Genomic DNA, 20,658 nt, shown 5'->3' with positions numbered 1-20,658 from the left:
GCACATGAGGACTGTACGACCAGCAGCAACACACCTTGCCCAGACAACGTTAGACATACATGTAACACTGACAGTAACATACCCATTCAGACGGTAATCACGTGTACAACCCCATCCCTATCAGGAATGGACAACTCTTGTTCACACAGAGTTAGAATTAACACAGATCAAAGCAGAGAACTAACCAGGAGAAAACTCCGGGCAATAGTTGAGGTATTTGCAATCAGACTGAAATATGGGACTTGTACTGATGATGAAACACAGGAGAGTTTTTCAGATTTATGCTCTTGTTAACAATTCAGAACCATCTTAAATGTTGATTATCAAAATGAAATATATTTTCACTGTAGCTTAAGTTTGATATAACGTCATGACTGGTGTTTTCAACACCTGATGAAATTGTATGCAAATCTCCAAAATTGTTGAAATGGTTTCCTAATCTACATATCACTCGGTCCCAAGCAAGCAGCTATGACTATAATGAAGGTTAAATGTACAACTGTTGAGAAGTTACAAGATGACATGGACAGATTACCTGACAAACACTGCATCTATCTCTATGTATGCTGCACACTCTCTCCTACTTGACGGACGTATAAAATAGCAAGACACCACTTTGACAAGGAGAACTGCCACAGTTGTACAGTCTTCCTCTTCAAGTAGGGATATGTTCTCAACATGACGAGCGTTCATCACTAACGCCAGACACAAAAACAAACATCGGCAGTGCAGAACAAAATAAGTTCAACATGTACAACAACCAAACCTGAAAAATGTTTAAAACAGTGACTTCATGAACATGTGGGTGAAGATGAGACAAAGGGAGGGGGGGCCAACATAACTGGGAAGGTAAAATTCATTGATTCTAAAATCTATAGACTCTTCAGACAGGCAATGGAACCTGATGGTAATACTATTAACTGGCTTCATAACAATATAACTAACAAAGCAAGTATGTATAAACCTTAACTGTAAGCTTTTTAATAGAGCCAGTTGAATGAACCTTCCCGAATTACTGAAAATATGTGGTATAACTACGCAGTGGTAACTCAAATCTTCATGACTTTATATTGCATAAGAATTTAATATTTTCAACAGTGATAATGTAGGTCAGCGAGTCCTGAGCTAAAAAAACAGGATAACTAGAACAGAGAGATCTATGTATGCCACTAAAGATACAACACCTACTTCTCTTCCTGTAATGAAAAGAACCAAACCTTGATAACCTTATGTGCTGCCATCCACTCCAAAGTGTGACATAAAGAGAAACAGACTGAGCTGCTGAGATTGTGTAATAAAAGAGCAGCTAATGGACATTGAGACGAACCGCTACAGTGTATAAAATATGTAATACCTCTCTTGACATAAATGCAACACCTTAGTTTCTTGAAAAGTATAAATGTATCAGGTGAAAAATATCACAAATTTTGACGATTTTTGGAGGTAACAATGCCTCTTGTGTAAGTATTTTTGTGTAAATAATCCATGCAAACATATAACATAGAAATGTAACACTTACAGATTCTTTGACTTATGAATTGTCTAAAAGGAAACTGGTAAATGAGACTTGCACACATGGAAGAAAAAAAAAATTGCCCTGTTACCATGGCATTGACTGAACAACAAATGTCTGCCATCCTAGGCAACAACAATCTAGTTATCACAGAAAACAATCTCCCAGCCCCTTACATCATACAACCGAGAGATATCAGTGACATCTTTGCCAACCTCAGAACTGTCTTGTTCAGCCTTTGCATCATTTTGAAGTAAAATCCATGTGACCCTTGAAGTATCTTTGTAAAACTAAGCTACCTGTACCAACCTAATCAAAAGAATAATTAGGACCAAGATTAATATTCCAAAACTTCCGCATCTTTCAAGCAAGTACAAAACTGGATGAATATAATGGTCACTTATTAAAAGATTAATAAATATAAATATCCCCATTCTTGGCAAAAACCTCACTTCCATCCTTGGTATGAAATAAAACATGTTAAATGATAATGTGTGTATTTTGACAAAATGTGATTTATGGACAAGTGGTAACGACAGACATCAACTACCTAACAACGGGTAACATTGCTCTGCACAACTCACAACCACAACGTAACAGTCTCTCTCACACACAGACATACACACACAAATGAAAACACAATAGTTCATGCAGCCATTAACCTCTAGAAATGTCATGTCATGGTCAGAAGAAAACCACATGCTGGTGACCCAAGAAATGCTCCAAACACCTATCAACCAAAAGTGACAATGGTCCACCAATAATGATTAAAAAGGGATACACTATACAAAAAGGATAACAAAGATTTGGTATAATTGAAATGAAATATGCATCATTATGTTTCTATGCAATGAATAAATAATACAACAGAACAAACATTTAGTGCAGTTATCATGAACTTGAGATCCTGTTGTTCTCTGAAGATAGAAATTTTCTGAATTTATACTTGAATTTTGTCCTCAATTTTCAGTCTGGGTAAGCTCCATGTTAAGTTTCATTCTGTCCATAGCAGTTTTATCAGTCATAGTAGAAACAAACATGCATAATTGTTTCTGCTGTGTGAACGAGATGCACATACATGGCCAGTAACCTGTTAAGTGGTTAACAGCAGAAAGCTACGTATAAATACTTGGCCCGCGCTCTTTTGTACATTTATATATACACGAGGTTTGTACAGGATACAAAAGGTGATGATAGATGATACGTATGACCTACAGTGGCGATCAGCAGACACTGCACACATTTCTTCAACAGTAGTACCAACAAGAGAGCATTAGCAAAAACACATACATAGATTTCAAACAGGTTACACCGTCATATAGCAAGTGCTCAAAAGAGTTAGATGTTTATGAAGAAATAGTTTCGGAGAAAATTAATTCACAAATCAACTACTGATATATCACTAACTTTATATAATTTCACCAAAAATAATAATGATATTGATTTACATTTATAATATATATATCTATATACATATGTTTTGAAACATGGATAAAAATGTGCAGGTCCAGCAGACCAGTATGGCTGTACACTGGTATAAGTTTCCAAATATTTAAATACAGATTCAATGCAGTCATCGACAGCTCTGCTTCAATGCAGGACGAACAGTAACCTGGTACAAAGTTTTCAGACCTGCTGATGAGAAAATATTTATACATGTTGAAACAGGCAATAACTGTGACCTAACCAAGGGCCACAATCACATCAACCATGCTGCTTGATAGAAACGGTGTACAACACTGGGATTCATACAGTCACCATGAAGACCCTAACAAGCTACATATAGCCCAAACTCACTTCCCAAATCAGGTTCTCAGGCACAAGCTCACGTGGCCCAAATTAAAGTAACCTAAAGTTATATGACCCTAATCAAATCATTGGGCTCAAGTCAAGCAAACACTGCTGAACACATACATTTGATAGGAATTATGGAAGACTTTAAAGTATTCTTTGGTTGCGGATGTTTGGAAAAAGCAATAGATGCAAATCATTAGAGATTGGCTCTATTACCAAACACACCACACTAATTGGTCTACGAATATGACTGTAGTACACTTATTGACAAACTGGACAAAATAACCATTTACTCCATAACACCAACTGCACTGGACTAATGAAGAACAATCGCTTTAAATATATGGATGAACACAAATGAAATACTGTTGAGCTGAATTTAACAAAGTGACAAAATTCTGTTTCTGAAAAGAAAGAGCCAGTCAAGATCTAAGCAATCTGAACACTGTACTGAACCCAGATCAAGTTCCATGAACAAGGTATAGAGTGATGTCAAACATCATATGTGTCGATAGTCAGATGTAAGTCAACAGAAACCAGACTTGTTATGAGTCTTGTCAGATCAGACATGTATGAGATAGATGTGTCGTCAGTTTCCAGACACGTCATCAGTGAAGCATTCTTCATGTCATGCTACCTGTGACATCAGTAAGAAATATAACTGTCATATCACATCGGTCAAACATGAAATATCAGACATCAGACATGACAGCCAGACATACAACATCAATCATCAGTCAGATAGGCGACATCAGTATCTCATGCATGGAGATGCGACTCTTGTAGCCAGCAAGCACTACACCTTATCCATCACCTTGACAACAGACTAAACTGTGTCCAACATCTGTGGGAACTTGCACCTGTGCAGACATGACTGTTATCACCCAGACACACCATCGTCTAGAGAGAATCAGTCAGACCACACATTGTCTTCCATCAATCGACATGGATGCAGACAGAACCTCTTGTAGCCTGCACACAAACACAACTTCCAGTGGGAACTTCTCAAACTTGCTGGCAAAAACTGTAAAATTAAGCTCACCAGTTCAAAGTCTGTAACTTCCAGCAGAACCTTTGACACAATACATCCCTACTTTCCTTCATGAATCTAAAATAGTCCATCTGTAAGGTAGAAAGGTCCTTTCTACCATAGCACTATTCCGTCTACCCTCTCGATGAACCACACTAATGTCGGCCTTATCATACACAATCTATCATATGTGAAGTGTTTCTGTGGTATTGTGATCCTCTTGACACCAGACATTGTGTTTGTGAAGAGCTGATCCATCATATGGCTAATGACAAGGAGCTTTGGTGAATTTGATTTCTTTTTCCTCTTTGGCGAAGCGATTTGTCTGTGCTTACAGCAGTGCGGTGCATGAGTATACTGATATACACATCATTACCATAGTAACCATGTCTAAATATAATCATACGTATCATCACTCATTCAAACAAATTATCTTTCATTCTACATGAGGTGTGAATTGCTTCCCAAATGAACACTGAATCAACATTGCTACACATTAAGGCGGTGAACCCATTTAACAGACCTCAGAACTGTGCATATAAAACTGCAAAACTAACAGAGTATAACATGTATATATAGCATGCCTGATTGGCATGACGTAAATACTCATAACCCAATGCCCACAGATCCCATCAGCTCCTCTTTACCTTAATTCCAAACACACTCCTTGTACTGACACAATGGCTCCCCAACCCCCAACATCTTTCACTTGGAATTCGACCTACTTACTCCAAATCTTAGAGCAACAATCAGCACCCATCCCACCCAACTCCCTGCCCCAATCTGAGATCCCCATTGTATCATCTTGCCTCCTGGCCTCAATGCCATTATTTTTGTGCTCTCTCCTCCCTCCCTCCCTTTCTCCCTCCCACCCTACCCTACCCTACCCTGCCCTACCCTACCCTGCCCTGCCCTACCCTGACTGGCCTGAATTGTGTGGAAGAACTGAGGTAACGGTCATGTTTAACAGACTTGGTATCATCACAACAGAGGGGACAACAAAACTCTACAGATCAGTATTTACAGTCATTCGGTAACATAAAACAGCACATTCAAGCATAAATATTGTAGATATATATACAAAACAAGTCTTTGGTTGCAGATTTTGATGCATATGTTTTGGACATCATTAAAAAGGCCATGAATATAGGCGTAGGTTCATTCAATGATACATCTGACTGCATAGTCAGAGTTGTTGAGCTTCTAGCTAGGACAGAGTATATGCCCTCTCTTCCATTAGCCATACCAAGGATCACCTCACAATGTTCTCTGTGAGACACCGGCTGCCTCAACGATGTCGACACATACTGTGCTCCTATGCTGTAATGCCCAAAAAACCTTCAGAAGGCAGATTAGGGCAAGGAACACACCTTCAAGGCATGGTATCATCTTGACAACAATCCTTGTGACGACTTCCAAGCTTGCAAGGAGCTACCCTGGATGTGACTCCCTAAGAATGGGACCCAATCCGCCACACAGCGGCAGGAAAGTGATAACCAGCCCAGCAGGGGACCCACATCAATTCACTCGAAGTGTGTGTGACTCCATGGGTGCGGCCGAGTCATAGAGAGTGTCTGTGTCCTGCGTGGGCTCCCCCTGAAGCTGACACTGGTTATTCAGGGTCCCTGCTCCACAGTCACAGAAAAAGCGGTCGTGTCGTATAAACTCTACCTCATGACCAGCATGGCAGGTTTTGATACAGTTCACACAGATAGCATTCCTCTCTGTTGTGTTACATGTCCGACATCTGCAATACAAGGCAAATACTTCATGAAAGATCAACATCACATGCTACTAACCCTTTCATCAATGTTGACAAGAATGACTTACGTTCTAAAACTTCAACCCTTCCCTTGAAGACAAACATCAGATCATGAAGGTCTGAAGGGTCTTTATGACCATGGACATTTGTCCCTACAACACACAAAAAACAATTAGATTTTCTTTTAACTGTACTTGGTTGTTACCCAAAGAAATCAAAGTGGTAGTAATACGAACTTAATACTGATTAATACAGATCAGAGAAGGAGTCAGAACCAACAAAACTTTACCTGTAGAAGTCATGCATGGGAAAGCTTGTATAGCTGGAGATCTTGTAGAGACACTGTCCAGCACCAACAGCTTTCTCCACCATGTTATGGTTGCCGTTGATGTTATTGTCTGAAGCACATACCACATATGAAAAAAGAGCACACAACCTATGATTTGATATGCAACATAACACATAATCATCAATCCCATTCAATTAGGCACCCTTATGGATTACTGTGGAGCAAATTTATATGCTACTGAATTCTGAAGAGTGAGTTTAGTTTTACACTGCATTCAGCAATATTCCAGCTATATGGCAGCGGTCTGTAAATAATCGAATCTGGAACAGACAATCCGGTGATCAACAGCATGAGCATTGATCTGCACGGCCCGGGAACCGATGATGTGTCAACCAAATCAGCATGTCTGACCCCCCTCTTACGAAAAGCATAGTTGCCTTTTGTGGCAAGCATGGGTTGCTGAAGACCTTATCTATCCCAGATCTTTAGAGGTTGAATTCTGAAGAGCATGGAATCCCCAAAATAATACACTGAATAAACAAAGTAATAATATAGATCATTCCTCTGAATTCCACTAGAAATACTTTTGAAAGATTCAAACACAGTGTTCCTTCAACCACTAATAGGCAAGTCCAGTATCTGGGTTTGGCTGGTGGGAGTATTAACATTAATCCAAACTGACACCTAAGTTAGAAAAGGACACTTTGACCTTTCTGCTATTAAGGTCAACTTAACCTGTAACATTTACCATGGTAACCAAATAGGGCAGTGAAGAAAAAAGGACACACCTGGAAATATTTGTCAATAAACTGATGATTTACATGCCCATTATGACTAAGCATGTTCACTCCTCCTGCACTGCGGTTTTCAGTAAAATAATTTTCAGACTGACATGAAAATCTATGTTCTTCTCTGGGGGCAATATGTAAGGATTGAAGAGTAATCAACCTAGAGGTTGTTTATGTGGCAAATACACTTCATTTGAGACTGATGAGCTATCAGACTTGAGCCATGTTGTATCAAACACAGACTTCTTTACCTTTCAGTTTGGGGTTGACACCACTGGCAAGACACAGGCCTCCAAATTTATTGTTAAAGATCTTGTTCTCTTCCAATGTGGCCGTGGCATTATTTGTTATCTCGACACCAGCTGCCTGCCCGTCAAAGATACGATTTCTCCGCAAGATAGGATGACTCTGCGTACTGATGAGGACGCCAGCCTGGGCATTGCGGAAAATGTCATTCTCTTCCAAGATGCCTGCCAACAAAAAGGTTGTTATTCATTGTGGTGACATAATAAAGGAAGGCACAGGTTGCACGGTGGTCTTAGGCCCTACATTTTGAGTTACTTCCCTTGTCTGAGGGTTTGAGTCTTCGTTCACCTCATTTATGTTTCAAGGCTTGTCTGCATATACCCATGGTCTGGTTTCAATGGAAAGTGGAAACATTCACTTCAGACTTCCCTCCAATAGTAAACAGATATAACTGTAATATTGTTAAACACAATGGTCTGAATGTCCCTGTTATGGGAACTTCATTGAAGGGGATACTAAAACTGGACACAATATACCAAAATATGGGTTTAAAGTTGCATCATCAAGAGACTGCTAACCAGGCTACTCTAAGCTACTACCTCTATCAAAGAATATGAGTGAGTTTAGTATTATGTAAAAGTTCAAAAGATAACATCTGACATTATCTTACCTCACACATAAATGTTGTTTTCTGATTGACTAAGTGCTTCTATTATTTTCAGTGTACCCCTCTCACAAGTGGGAGGTCTCACTGACAATGGCAACTCATTTGGTACTTGGTGGTAGTATTTATTTGATAATACTGAATCACATATGATGCACAGAAATTATCAATGTTTTTCGAATACAAATCAGTAGACGGGAGAACTCTAAATCTGTTTTTCTTGTATCGTCTGCAAAATCTAGCAATGGCAAATACATAAATTTTGACAAAACATTTAAATTTCATCCATGTGAATGTTAAGAAGGGGAATTACACTGGGGGAATTACACAATACAATACCTGAGGGAAAAATTGCAAGATGGAAGATTCAAATCGTTTGATTCACACAGGTTGGGTGAGGTGTATGTTCTGATACCCAAGCATCAAACACTTCAGAATTAACCTCAAGGTGTTCGGTAAGATAAATACGCTGTTCACTGGTCCCCCAGGGCCCATGGGTTGATGTACCCTCAATGTTTGTTTATAAACATAACATAAACATCAAGGGTACATCAACCCATGGCCCCTTCGTTACCAATGAACAAGTTATAATGCCCTGAAAATAACAAAAATTGACCAGGCATTCAAAATACTAAATATACAAGCCCCTAGAATATCCATGAACTGGAGGGTACCGAGAAAACAGTAAGGTTACCTTTCCCTCCATTAAAGATACAGATTCCTCCATCTCGGCCATCATGTATCTTGTTGTGACGTAGCACAGGGTTGCTGTCGGTCTTGATCCAGATACCTGCCATGGCATTGTCAAAGATCTCATTGTTCTCTATCATCCCCAGTCCACTGTTGTACACCAAGATGCCACCATTTTGTCCTCCCCAAATCTTGTTGCGACGGATCAATGGGTTACTCCCAGTTCTATAAAGTCAATTCACGTAAAATGTATGCATAAATAAACTTATCACACAAACACAAGACATGTATAATGATGTGAAAACTCAATCGCTTCTTCAGTGCTTCACAAAATTTCTCATTAAACCAAAATCAACTAATCCCGAATATGTCAACTATGATCATGACATGATCATGCGATCCAAGATAGAACAAACACTGCTCACTTCTGGGTAAGTGAGCTTAGGTTTATGCTGCACTCAACAATATTCCAGCTGTATGGTGGCAGTCTGTATATAATGGAGTCTGGACCAGACAATCCAGTGGTCAATAGCATGAGCATCAATCAATCAGTTGGGATATGATGACTTGTGTCCTCCAAGTCAGCAACTCTTAAGACAAGCATGGGTTACTGAGGATCAATTCTGACCCAAATCTTCACAGGTCTGTCTGGTTTGGACAAAGATTTTCATTGGCAATGACAAAGAAAAAGTGGCTGATTCAATGTACAGCTAAGAACAAACCTTATCTGTACCCCAGAGTACAAATGGTTGAAGATATCATTATCCTCCAAGACACCATGGCCATTGTCATAGAAGTATACTCCAACCTAGAACATAGTGACAAGATGGAGGGGTTTAATGTCAACATCGACAAGAGAGATTAGAGTAGCATTACATATGTACAGTCCAGAAATAATGCAAGATGTCTAAAAACGTTACCCTGGGTTTGGGACAGGGTGAAAAACAATTATTTTCACTAATCCACTTAAATGCCATCAAAGAGTAAATGTGGCAGTCCGAAAGAAATGTCCCTGGTCCCAACTCGGTTTTAATAGTCTCACACCAGCAGAGTCTGAATACCTATCATAAATGTCAACCTTGTGAAAATTATCAAAATCTGCAATCATGAAAGAAGTAATAACAGCACACCTGTTTTCCACTGTGTATTCTGTTGCGACGCAGCACAGGTGTACTACCTGTTGTTATCCACACACCAGCCAAAGTGTTGGCATACACCTCATTCTCCTCGATCAGACCTTGACCTTTCTCATGCTGGTAATAGAAGTCAACAATCAGCAAATACATAAACAAGCAACGTTAAATAATATGGAACAGTGCCAAAGGGTCATTATTAATATCTATGGGTCCATCATTTATGTTACTGTTGCAGAAAACTCAAGGACTCCTCTTGACTTTGAACAGTGACAATGGATTTAAAAATCTGGTTTAGAAAGGATCATGAGAATACAATATACTGTAGTAAACATTCCTTTACTTTAATAGTATAAAAATTCCACATTTTTTAAGTCTCATATATTGTCCTGAATATATTTAATAAGTCTTGAAAGGACTGGGATGAACACCATAATGAAGTCTTTGCGCTAATATATCATTTTAAAGAGGGCCACTGCCACTGAGATCCTTTTTTCATTCCCCTTTTTCACACACCCAAAAGCAGATTACTTACCACATATATTCCACCATGCTGGCCATGATGAATCTTATTGTGCCTCACAATTGGGTTGCTGTTAGTTCGAATCTGGATACCAGCCAGAGCATTGCCTAAAACAAAATTACCGTCCTCGTGCTTTAATTATAACAGTTAAGGGCAAAACTATAGTTTAGTGCAAAACACATTGGGGTAGAATGAACTTTACGTCTTGTCTAAGATTCCATATTCAATACTTTCTAAGGATAATTTCAATTAATCAAACACAGAAAACAAGCAACGCTGTTGTTGACCTAAATTAAGAATCCTCGCACAGGGCTAACTGATGCGCTGTTCCTTTCACGGGTTTGCTGACAAACGTTACCAGAAAAAACAGATGCTAAACATTTTCATGACAAGTTATATTCCAGCTAAAACATCTTCTCCGAACTATTTTAGATACATCTGTGTTAATGTAGATCATATGGGGCAATATGAATGTTGCATTTCCACTACCAACGGAAGTGTAAATTAGTACATACAGATGAACCTGACTAGTCAAAGGACATTCCATGAATGCATTGTGGGAATGTAAACATTGCGAATGTTACTGTGAGACTTGAACATTTTGTGAGTCAAACTATGAGACATTTTATCTATTGGAAAACATAAACAAAATGTTTCCACCAGTGATGTTAGCTCAATGACGCAACTGCAGACTAGGGAACAGAGTAGTTTACTGTAACAGGCTGAACGAGGTGATGGCAACTGACATGCACTGAGACGTCTGTTTCATTTTGACATACAGCAAACGTGTTCGATTATGACGGCAAGGACTAGAATGGCACAGTGACACCAAGGCATTGTGACGCAATGCAAAATGAGCATAACATCAACTGATAAATTACTCTCGTTGCCTTTGATCTTTCACCGAAGCATCTTAGAATTTTTTTTCAAGTGCATGATAAATTTCTGTCAACTTACCATAAATATTATTGTGTTCTATAAGCCCTCGTCCATCCCCAAATATGTACACACCACCCTGATGCCCATTGTAGATTTCATTTTTTCTGAAAAAGAAATAGACTGTTATAGCACACACAAAAAGCACTGTACCTCACCTGCCCCAGTCTAGCTTTGTGTCAAAAGTGCTTTTAATCAGAAGGTTGTAGCTTGGTACAAAGTTCTTATTAGGCTCCACACACAGCCTCATGTGACAAAGCGGGAAGAAAGTCTGAAGTGATTTTATATGATTCATCACATGATTTAACTTGCTTCTGTGCAAAATTGCATATAGTGTGATGACTTGCAACTTTCCGTGAGTCAAACAAGGTCTAACACGATTGTGACAGATTTATCAGTATTGTGACATCACAAGTGAAGACCACTATGACATCACATGTCTAGCAGTATTACACTAGTGTAATACTGACAAAAAAATATTACACTGAAGTATCTTCCACAGGTGAGCAATAAAGCAATATCTCTTGACCTTAAAAACATTTATTCTACTGTTATTGTAAATACTGCAATACTGTCCCGACCTTCGAATATTTCTAACATTACCAACACTGACACACATACAGGTAGAACATAATCCTCCACAGTTAACACTGCACAGCAGAAACAGACCCAATTTCATCCACATACCTGGCTAAAAGTGGAACAAAAGATACAAATACCACTAACCTGTCTGTCATTAAAACCAAACTGACTATTATGATTATCTCAGAACTGTTGCTGGCTTGTTTTTTTCTTTAGATTGAGAGTTCTCTTAGTGACATTTTAGAAGTTGTCATGTACAATACAGACAAACATTATGGATAATAACTTTTCTGTTTCGCGAGACTTTTCGAAACAGATATTTGTTTTGTTTGCGCTTGACAACAGTACAAGAATATGTATAGAAACATCACACTCATGAAAAAAGAAAGTTCTTATCCATAAACTTTGTCTATAAGATTCAGATAAGTATAATAGATAACATGAACATGGAAGGCACATCATGAAAAGTTACCACCACATTTACCACTATACAGACAATATAAGCCCTACTAGGCCTATCATCCCCTGGAAAGCATTACCTTATTGTAGGATCACTGTTGGATGTAATCCAAACTCCAGCGAAGTTGTTGGAGTGTATTTTGTTCTCTATGAACTGCCCCCTGCCATTCTCATGAACATAGATGCCCCCAGTTTGGCCATGATGGATCTCACAGCGTACAACAGTGGGGTTGGCTCCTGCCTTCACCTCAAAGCCAGCAATGCGGTTGTTGTGGATATCACAGGAATCAAAGTAGCCCTGTACAGAAAGTTTAGAGTAGGTGAGTGAGTGGCTGGGTGAACAAACTAAGACACAATGAGAAACGTGTTTTGAGAATATTCTAAAACTCTACCTATTATCTCCCACAACTGCTCAAATTAAATTAGAACAAAAGTTGACTGCCACCTTATGTCTACAAACTCATACAGGGACTGGGAAAGGCAGGGGCCATGACCATTTGCACATTAGAATAAAAAAAAATGGCCCTTATACATTTTGAAGTTCACTACTGATACAAGGGCAGCAGCCCATTCTAAATTCAGAAATAGGCTAATAATCCTGAAAATGGCCCATTGTCAAAGTTCTCTATCCCAGTCCCGGCTCATATGTCAAAAAACAAATATTTACGAAGAGAAAAAGACCTCTGATTGGAAGGAAGTCATTTGCCAGTACTTACCAAGCCATTATCAAAGGTAAAGACTCCGACATCCCGCCCATGATGTATGTGGTTTCTGCGCATGATGGGGTTGGAATGGTTCTTAACCCATATACCAGCCAGTGCATTCCCACTGATCTCATTGTCCTCATAAACACCCTACAAAATGACATGAGTTACTATAAACTGGCTTGTAAACACACTTTCACAAACCTCAAAACAATCTACAGATCTTCTTTTGTATTCTGGGCAAAGTAAAAACTCAATGTACATGGAAGTGTTGTGAAGATTTGGGGCGAAAACAGGTGACATGATATTCTGCTGGTAATAAGAGAGACTTAACTTGTGGATCATGTCTCATAATATCTATCACAGGTTTAGACATAGTAATTTACAGACTACAATCATAGTTTGCAGCTAACAAGAACGTACCATTTATTCTTGGTTTTTATTTTTGCTTCAAGCAGTTTTTTGACCGACTCATAAACTGCTCCACGGTTTCCACTGTTTGAAACATGTTTCATAGCATCTTGAAAACGTTTGTCTGTGAAATGCTGTTGAGCTATGACAAGGCACTTCATTCAGATCACACACTCACACTATCAGCCTGCCACAAGCAAGTTGTGGTTCACTCATAAAGTGCACTCACCTGGGCATAGTCTGTGATGTAGAGGCCAACATTCTCACAGTCCTTGATTAAACAGTGTTTGATTGTAGGGTCCGACCCAGATCCTGACACACAAACTGCAGCTCCCACTGGAAGTGACAACACCACATTATTCTTACAACCTGTTTCAAGCAATGGCACCATTTACTTCCTCAAACAGAAAACATGCTTTCAACATCCTTGCGCTGACACTTTCGACAAAATACTATAAAAGGTTCCCTTACCAACAGATGTGCTCTTGATGCGACAGTGGTCAACAGTGGGAGTACAGTTCTCTGCTATCTCCAGTGAGTAATGCCGATGGTGGGGTACTGATGAGGTGATGTCAGGTGTGAACTGGAAGCCAATTATTAGGTACAGTTAAATCTACAGCCCGAAAAGATTACATGAATCAGACTTAATTACCTCACGTAAATTACAAACAGGAATATTTGCATTCACCACACAGTCTGTAACTGTTTTCAGGAGGAGCTGTTTGTTATTTCTAAGGGGAGATAATCCAAATTACTTCCCCTTGAACGGAATTTTACTCTCTCCTGTTCTTTGTGGTGTGTAAAGCCTTTGGAGGAGGTTCAGAATACAGAAACAGCAATAAATACTTCCTATACCAACTGCATTGGAACATCATTAATCCAGACCTAAAAGTCACATGAATTATTACAACTGGGAACTACAGAATTTGCCAATATGTAGTGTCATGTTTTGTCTTCTTTGTGTTCCAAAATAGGGCAAGTTTTCTGTAAATCAATATGTAACCTGATTAAAACCGTATTCTGCAAGTGATGTCAGCACTAACTCTACTGAAATGTAATACTAACACAATTTTGCCAAGAAAGCTCTGGAGGATTGAAACATAAAACATACAGATCAAAAGCAGTCTAAAGTGAAGTCTTCACAGTATGTAAATACCACTACTAAATCCTGTAGTGTAAACAGAAGGGTCATAATAGGGACATGGACTTTCAAATCCAATCTATAACACAGAGTTTCACAGTGTCCAGATTCTCACTAACCTTCAATGTGAGGTATCCCAGATACGCTCCCTTAGCACCATCAACAAACATGACAGTTGATTCACTTTCCCGCTCGATTATCACATGATCCATAACGTTCCCCGGAGCAGCTCCAATGATTGACACTGAGATATCAATGAGGAGGAACTCCCCCTGATACAGACCAGAGTGGACGAAAATGAGAGGGTTCTCCACCTCCTCTGTGTCCACATAGCTGTATGCCTGCTCTATACATTCAAAACACTGAAACAGACAAACAAATACAACATCCTTTCAGCAGTGAGAACACAACATTCTCATCACAAACAACACAAAAAAATCTATTATGGTGTAATTATTTCCCCACATGACATGTCCTCACGCTTTTAGTATAAAACCACCATCCTGACCACACTATAAAGCAGAGATTAAGATTCAGCTGTAGGTAATATAATTCCAATGTTATATTTCTCCTTGGTTGTTTTAGACCAGGTGTACTCACCATGAGATTTCTTCCTTTTAACCGTTTTCCCCGTGGGTTGTAAAGTGACGCATAACCAGGTCGTACATGGAAGCCTCGATACTGTGAAACCAAAATACGTTATAACAGGATATTTATAAAACAGACATATCCATGCAACAAGTACATGCTCAAGGTACTGGTATTTTTGGATTTTCTTTATTATACATTATCAGATCCAGGTGAAAACAAAAACTAGTCATCAAAATAGCTAACAAACTGAATACAGGTTCCCAGACTGACTCTTGCCACTTTTCCAAAACATAACAATCCTCTCAGAAGTCCATCTACATAACACCTACATGTATACAGCAACAGTATACTGGCATAAGCGTTTGATGACTACTGACCAGTTGTTTAAAGCTTTCTCTCCATGAGTTTTCAAACTCAGAATCAGTTGGGTTGATGAACTTGAAGACTCTCGGTTCAGGGTTGAGCAAGGGATTATCATACTCAAAGACATCCTGGTATAAGTTTTTCCTGAAAAAAAAACACTCAATATAAAGCAACTGCAAATAGGCTGTCACTAAATTTGATGACATTAGGTAAAACAGTTCATGAGATATCACATTAACAAGAGTTTGAAGAGTGGTCAGTGGGTCGGGGTGACCTTGAAAATAAGGTCAAGGTCAGCCAAATCAATTGGCATCTGTATACTCCCCCAATGTAGGCTGTTAGCCAAATTTGAAGACATTGGGTACAACAGTTCATGAGATATCAAGTTAACAAGAAACAGGACGTATGGACGAAGAGATGCTGTTGAATACATACATACAGTGGCAGTATCTCAGCCACATCGTGACTCACAATGATTATAAATTCAAGACAAATGCACAAATTCTAAAAAGATGCTGATAAAGAACAATAAAAGCAACTAGTATATCACAGTAATAAGAAATAAACCTAGCACATATCTCTAACATAGGATTTCAAATTAGGACAATACAATATAAGAGATACTGAGGATAACCAACAACTGAAAGTAGATCACCTTTCTAGGGACCATGGGGCCAGTACTTTGGCTATCTGCATGGACTCTACCTGGATTTATACCATCCCTTCAGCCATTAGCGATTGTACTAATATTTAGCCAAAATAAAACAAATATATTACAATTTACAATTAAAAAGGTGTGTAGCGCTAAAGTGGCTTTGAAAGCTTTGGGACTACACATGGGTAAAGCTGCACTAGCTAAAATTTGGCATTGTTGCATGGATTTTGTCTTCTTTTATTACTAAATTTAAAAAATGCTGCATCTGTTATTTGAAATGAATAACAACATTTTTTTTAACATAAATAATTTGATGACAGACATCCAGTTTACAACTGAAAGAATGGATGGACATGAAATTCCATATTACTATGTAGGTGGTACAACAAACAAAAGCAAAACAGTACCATTCAAAGCTAAGTTATTTACAGAAAATCATTTCATTTTCATGAACATTATCTAGGGTCCCTTATGTGTTGCTGGTATGTTGTTTAATGCCGCACTCAGCAATATTCCACCTATATATCAGCAGCCTGTATGGAATCCAGCCTGAACTAGGAAATAAAGTGATCAACAGCATAACAATCGATATACGGAACAGGGATACGATGACATTTATACGGTGTCGTCTATCTGACATCTGTGGGTGCAGAGAAATATCTCAGAGTAAGGAGAGTGTTGGATTAATGTCGAGGTCACTAACATCAAACACATTTAAGTGGTGTGTCACACAGGGGCTTGTATTGCTGAAAATAAAACACCCTGTTTCCAACAAGCCTACACTGATATCCATATACATATAAAGAAAGAAAGGGATGTAAAGCGCACAAAGTTGTCAAACACCCCACTCTCGATTATGGGCGAATTCTGGGTGGGAAATTATGAAATACATAGCCGCAATCATGAAATCTTCATGAAATAAAGTCAGATAAATTCCATTTCGAATAAATCCAAATTATCAAAATCGGTGCACTATGTACCGAGTAACTTCGCTTGGAACTTGAGAAAAGAGAACTTTTTCATTTGTACGCCAATAACCTGCCTTTGAAAATCATCGCCTCTCGGAGAAAAAATACTACACATTTTACTTAAAACACCCGATTACCTTTGTGTAATCGCTAGATATTCCGCTATCGTTCTATAACCTCTCAGAGGCAATAGGGTATTCTGCACCAACACAATATATCACACCACGAAATGAAAATAATACTGGTGTTTTATTTTTGACCAATCAGAGAGCAGTTCGTCGTTGGTGCAAGCCTATTGAGGGTGAAGTACAAACATGGTGGACTCGATCACACTATACTGCTAATTTCACAATAAATTTGTGTATTGCAGGTAAAGGAATACCCTATTGCAAGTGTTGGATAGATGAGACTTGACTGTACATGTGTCAACCAAGTCAGAGAGCCTGAACTGACCAAATCTTCACAAGTCTGATCCCTTATGGTTAAGAATAGTCTACCTTGCAGCATAGCTAGAACACACAACATACTCTATCTAAAGATACTCACCAAAGTTCCAGATCATTGGCAATGTCCCTGAAGCGACGACACACCTGTGCTGCCACACATAGGTCCAGCTCCAGCAGATAGGAGAATATCTTCAATAATACTTCATCAGGCAAATCCTCCTGTAGGTATTTGGCTCCCACACCTCCTGGTGCACAGAAGGATTGGGATTAATAATCAACATTAGTAATACCGAAACGTAATCACTGCAATCACCTGAACAAATGTCATAATTCACATTCAGAATGTACCACAACCACATGTCTTCCAACATTCCCCTGGGTCAGGTGAGCCAGTGGTTGACTGCACAAACATAGGCCCAAATACTTGGGCACATCAACACAAAGGCTGACCACCCAGTTTATTTCTGCCAACTGTTTTTCGTCTGACTGATTATTATCATCATGACTGCAACCTATGGCTGTGGTTTGTAAATAACTGAATCTGAACTCGACACATCAGTGATTAGGTTTCTGAACAATGTCCCACATCCTAACGGTGTCTGCTATCAACATTGTTAACTGGTATGTACCACATGCTCTATTATGTTGTGTCACACAACAAGCACTGGTACATTCATGGTTTTAACCTGGCAGCCCCGTTAGGATGAGCAAGTCTAGTTTAGCAATATTCCTGTAATGTTACATTCATGGACACCAGAAATGGGCTACACATGTACTCATGTGGGGGATCAAATCCGGGTCTTAAGTTTCACCACAAGGCTACCCCACCACACTGCCCCGCTGCTTTGGGGGAACATGGAGAATAATTAGTGTAAATTGTTGCATACAAATGTTTAAAATGATGCTTGAACCTGAAAACACAGAAAACACAAAAAACTAACTAGCATTAAGTAACTCTTTCAGTTGCTTGAAACGACATTAGTATCTATACAGAAATGTTGCATCCATTTCAACAAAGAAGTCTATCCATAAAAAAACTGTTCCTGTTCAGTATGAAGTATATGAGAACTCGGTCATACTTTTGAATTTTTTTTTTTTTTCAAATCTGTGCAGTGAAGTGAACTGAGTCAAGCTCTTGGCTGTCTCGGCTGTATTAATGAAACAGTGTACAAGGAAGTCTTTTCTTATACAACCATGATGACAACCTTGATATAGATGTCAACACATGTTGCTCTTAGTGTCAGCTAATAAAACAAAAACAAAAGGAGGGGCTTAGCATATTCATACTTGTAGTATGCAACTTGTTAGCTGAAAGAATACCACAAGTACACTAAGGGTATTATGATGTCAGCAAATATTTGCCAAAAAATATCTACTAAACATTGCAGGCATCTCAGCAACGACTGGAGATGAGAAATGTCAGTAAATGTCCTAAATTTTCCTGGTCTCATATTAGGAGACTTCAAAACAATTTTGTTTACTGGAGGCGCACTCTTTGCATCATAACTGATTCCTGGCTCCTCCCAACCCAAGTGAAAAAGAGGCGTTAGATGAAATACTAATTTCTGAAAGAGTTCCGCCTGTATCACCCTGCAAATGTTATTCTAATCAAATAATTTCACCTGAATATACATTCCTCATCTGATAACAATGAGTTTTAACATGTTTCTTTAATAGCAGTTTAACCTTCTGAAAGACTTCCAAAATGCCAGTGCAATGTTTCCTCATTGTTAAAATTTAGGAGAGATACAGGATCCTGCCTTAACATTATGCAAACAAATTCGATAAGGTGAGTCTGTCAACAAAATTATGGGCAACAACTTCCAAATAAATCCATGCAAACTCCTCACGATGACTATCATGATAAATTATAAACAATACTCACCAGTGGGAACAAGTGCAGGATTTACTGCTGCTAATTTCCGTCGTCGTTTAACTGGAACAACTGGCTTAGTTTCCTTCTTTTCTTCCTTTGTCTGTAAATCAGTAGCACGTCTTCGACGTAAGTTGTATTTGCCACCATTGCTGTTACTTCCACTTGGTCCTGCTTGAATCTCCTGAGCTTCTTCCAGAATGTCTGTGTCTGCAAATTGGTAATAAAGAAATCCCTCACGTAACTATTTGCCAACTCAGCAGAGACAATGATGAGATCATGGATTCTCCATGCATACTAGTAGTTGTAATAATCAATATTGAGGTTTCTCATGAATTATCTGTAGCACGCTCTTCCTCCTCATCAAATGCCATGCAAAGGTGATGTTTTATAGTGTAACGTCATAAATATCAGAAAATCTAGCGTACATGGTATGGGTTTGGTTGCATATGATTTGCAAAGTGAGACTTTCTTCAAAATAGATTATTATCTTGATTGCAGGAAAATGTACCTTCAGCTTGTGTGATATGCACATTCAAAATTTAAACCATGCTGTACAACCAAGACTTAGAAGCAATAAATTTGTTCCCGAATGAATTGATGGGGTCAAAAGGTTGATCTTTCAGAATAAAAACGATTGTGTAGATGCTGCTAAATTCGTGATACAAAGTAATATGATAAATTTCCATTCGAGGCTTCTCATACCATTCATGTAGGGCTAGAATGACACTAGGTGCATCAAATGTTGCGGAAAATCAGAGAGCTAACGTCAATAAAGACGTCTGCCTAAAAGTCCATGGAGACACTCAGAAATGCGAGACTGTGACAATGACTTTCAGACAGCAAACATTACGTACCAGCACTTCGTCGTTTCCGTTGCACTGGCTTCGATTTGGCCTTCTTTCGGCGCTTCCTGGCATTAAGCCTAGTGGAACGGACCGAAGGGTTGGACATAATAAGCTGATTTACAGTTTATATTGTTTAAATAGATTCCAGTTGAAAAGAAAGAATCATCCATGAGAAGCCATATTGAATTGTTCTATTTTATCACACAGGGCCGAAAGCGAATGAAACCGACCCGTTGGGCCCACGTGATA

At 38.8% G+C, this 20,658-nt stretch overlaps 1 protein-coding gene across 2 annotated transcripts; it reads right to left on the bottom strand.

Annotated features, from left to right (window-relative positions):
- Positions 1–5,255: 5,255 nt before the first annotated feature.
- LOC137293544 (F-box only protein 11-like) lies at positions 5,256–20,641 on the bottom strand. 2 transcript variants are annotated; one of them, XM_067824168.1, is made up of 18 exons: positions 20,419–20,641; positions 19,574–19,771; positions 17,789–17,933; positions 15,634–15,763; positions 15,266–15,346; positions 14,785–15,027; positions 13,996–14,107; positions 13,754–13,860; positions 13,126–13,263; positions 12,490–12,707; positions 11,390–11,475; positions 10,445–10,539; positions 9,907–10,029; positions 9,499–9,584; positions 8,781–9,001; positions 7,428–7,646; positions 6,389–6,497; positions 5,256–6,084 (listed from the first exon to the last, which is right to left on the bottom strand). In XM_067824168.1, exons 1-18 carry the CDS (start codon positions 20,513–20,515, stop codon positions 5,856–5,858), a joined length of 2,637 nt encoding a protein of 878 aa, XP_067680269.1. In that variant the 5' UTR covers positions 20,516–20,641; the 3' UTR covers positions 5,256–5,855. The 2 variants fall into 2 exon arrangements, with proteins under 2 accessions (XP_067680269.1, XP_067680270.1); XM_067824169.1 differs by having other exon boundaries at positions 17,789–17,930; positions 20,419–20,612.
- Between the last annotated feature and the right edge of the window lie 17 nt (positions 20,642–20,658).

Source organism: Haliotis asinina, chromosome 8, assembly GCF_037392515.1.
Source record: "Haliotis asinina isolate JCU_RB_2024 chromosome 8, JCU_Hal_asi_v2, whole genome shotgun sequence".
In the NCBI taxonomy this organism is placed as follows: Eukaryota; Metazoa; Mollusca; class Gastropoda; order Lepetellida; family Haliotidae; genus Haliotis; species Haliotis asinina.
The sequence above is the reverse complement of the archived record's forward strand: the minus strand, read 5'-3'. Positions and strand labels throughout refer to the sequence as shown.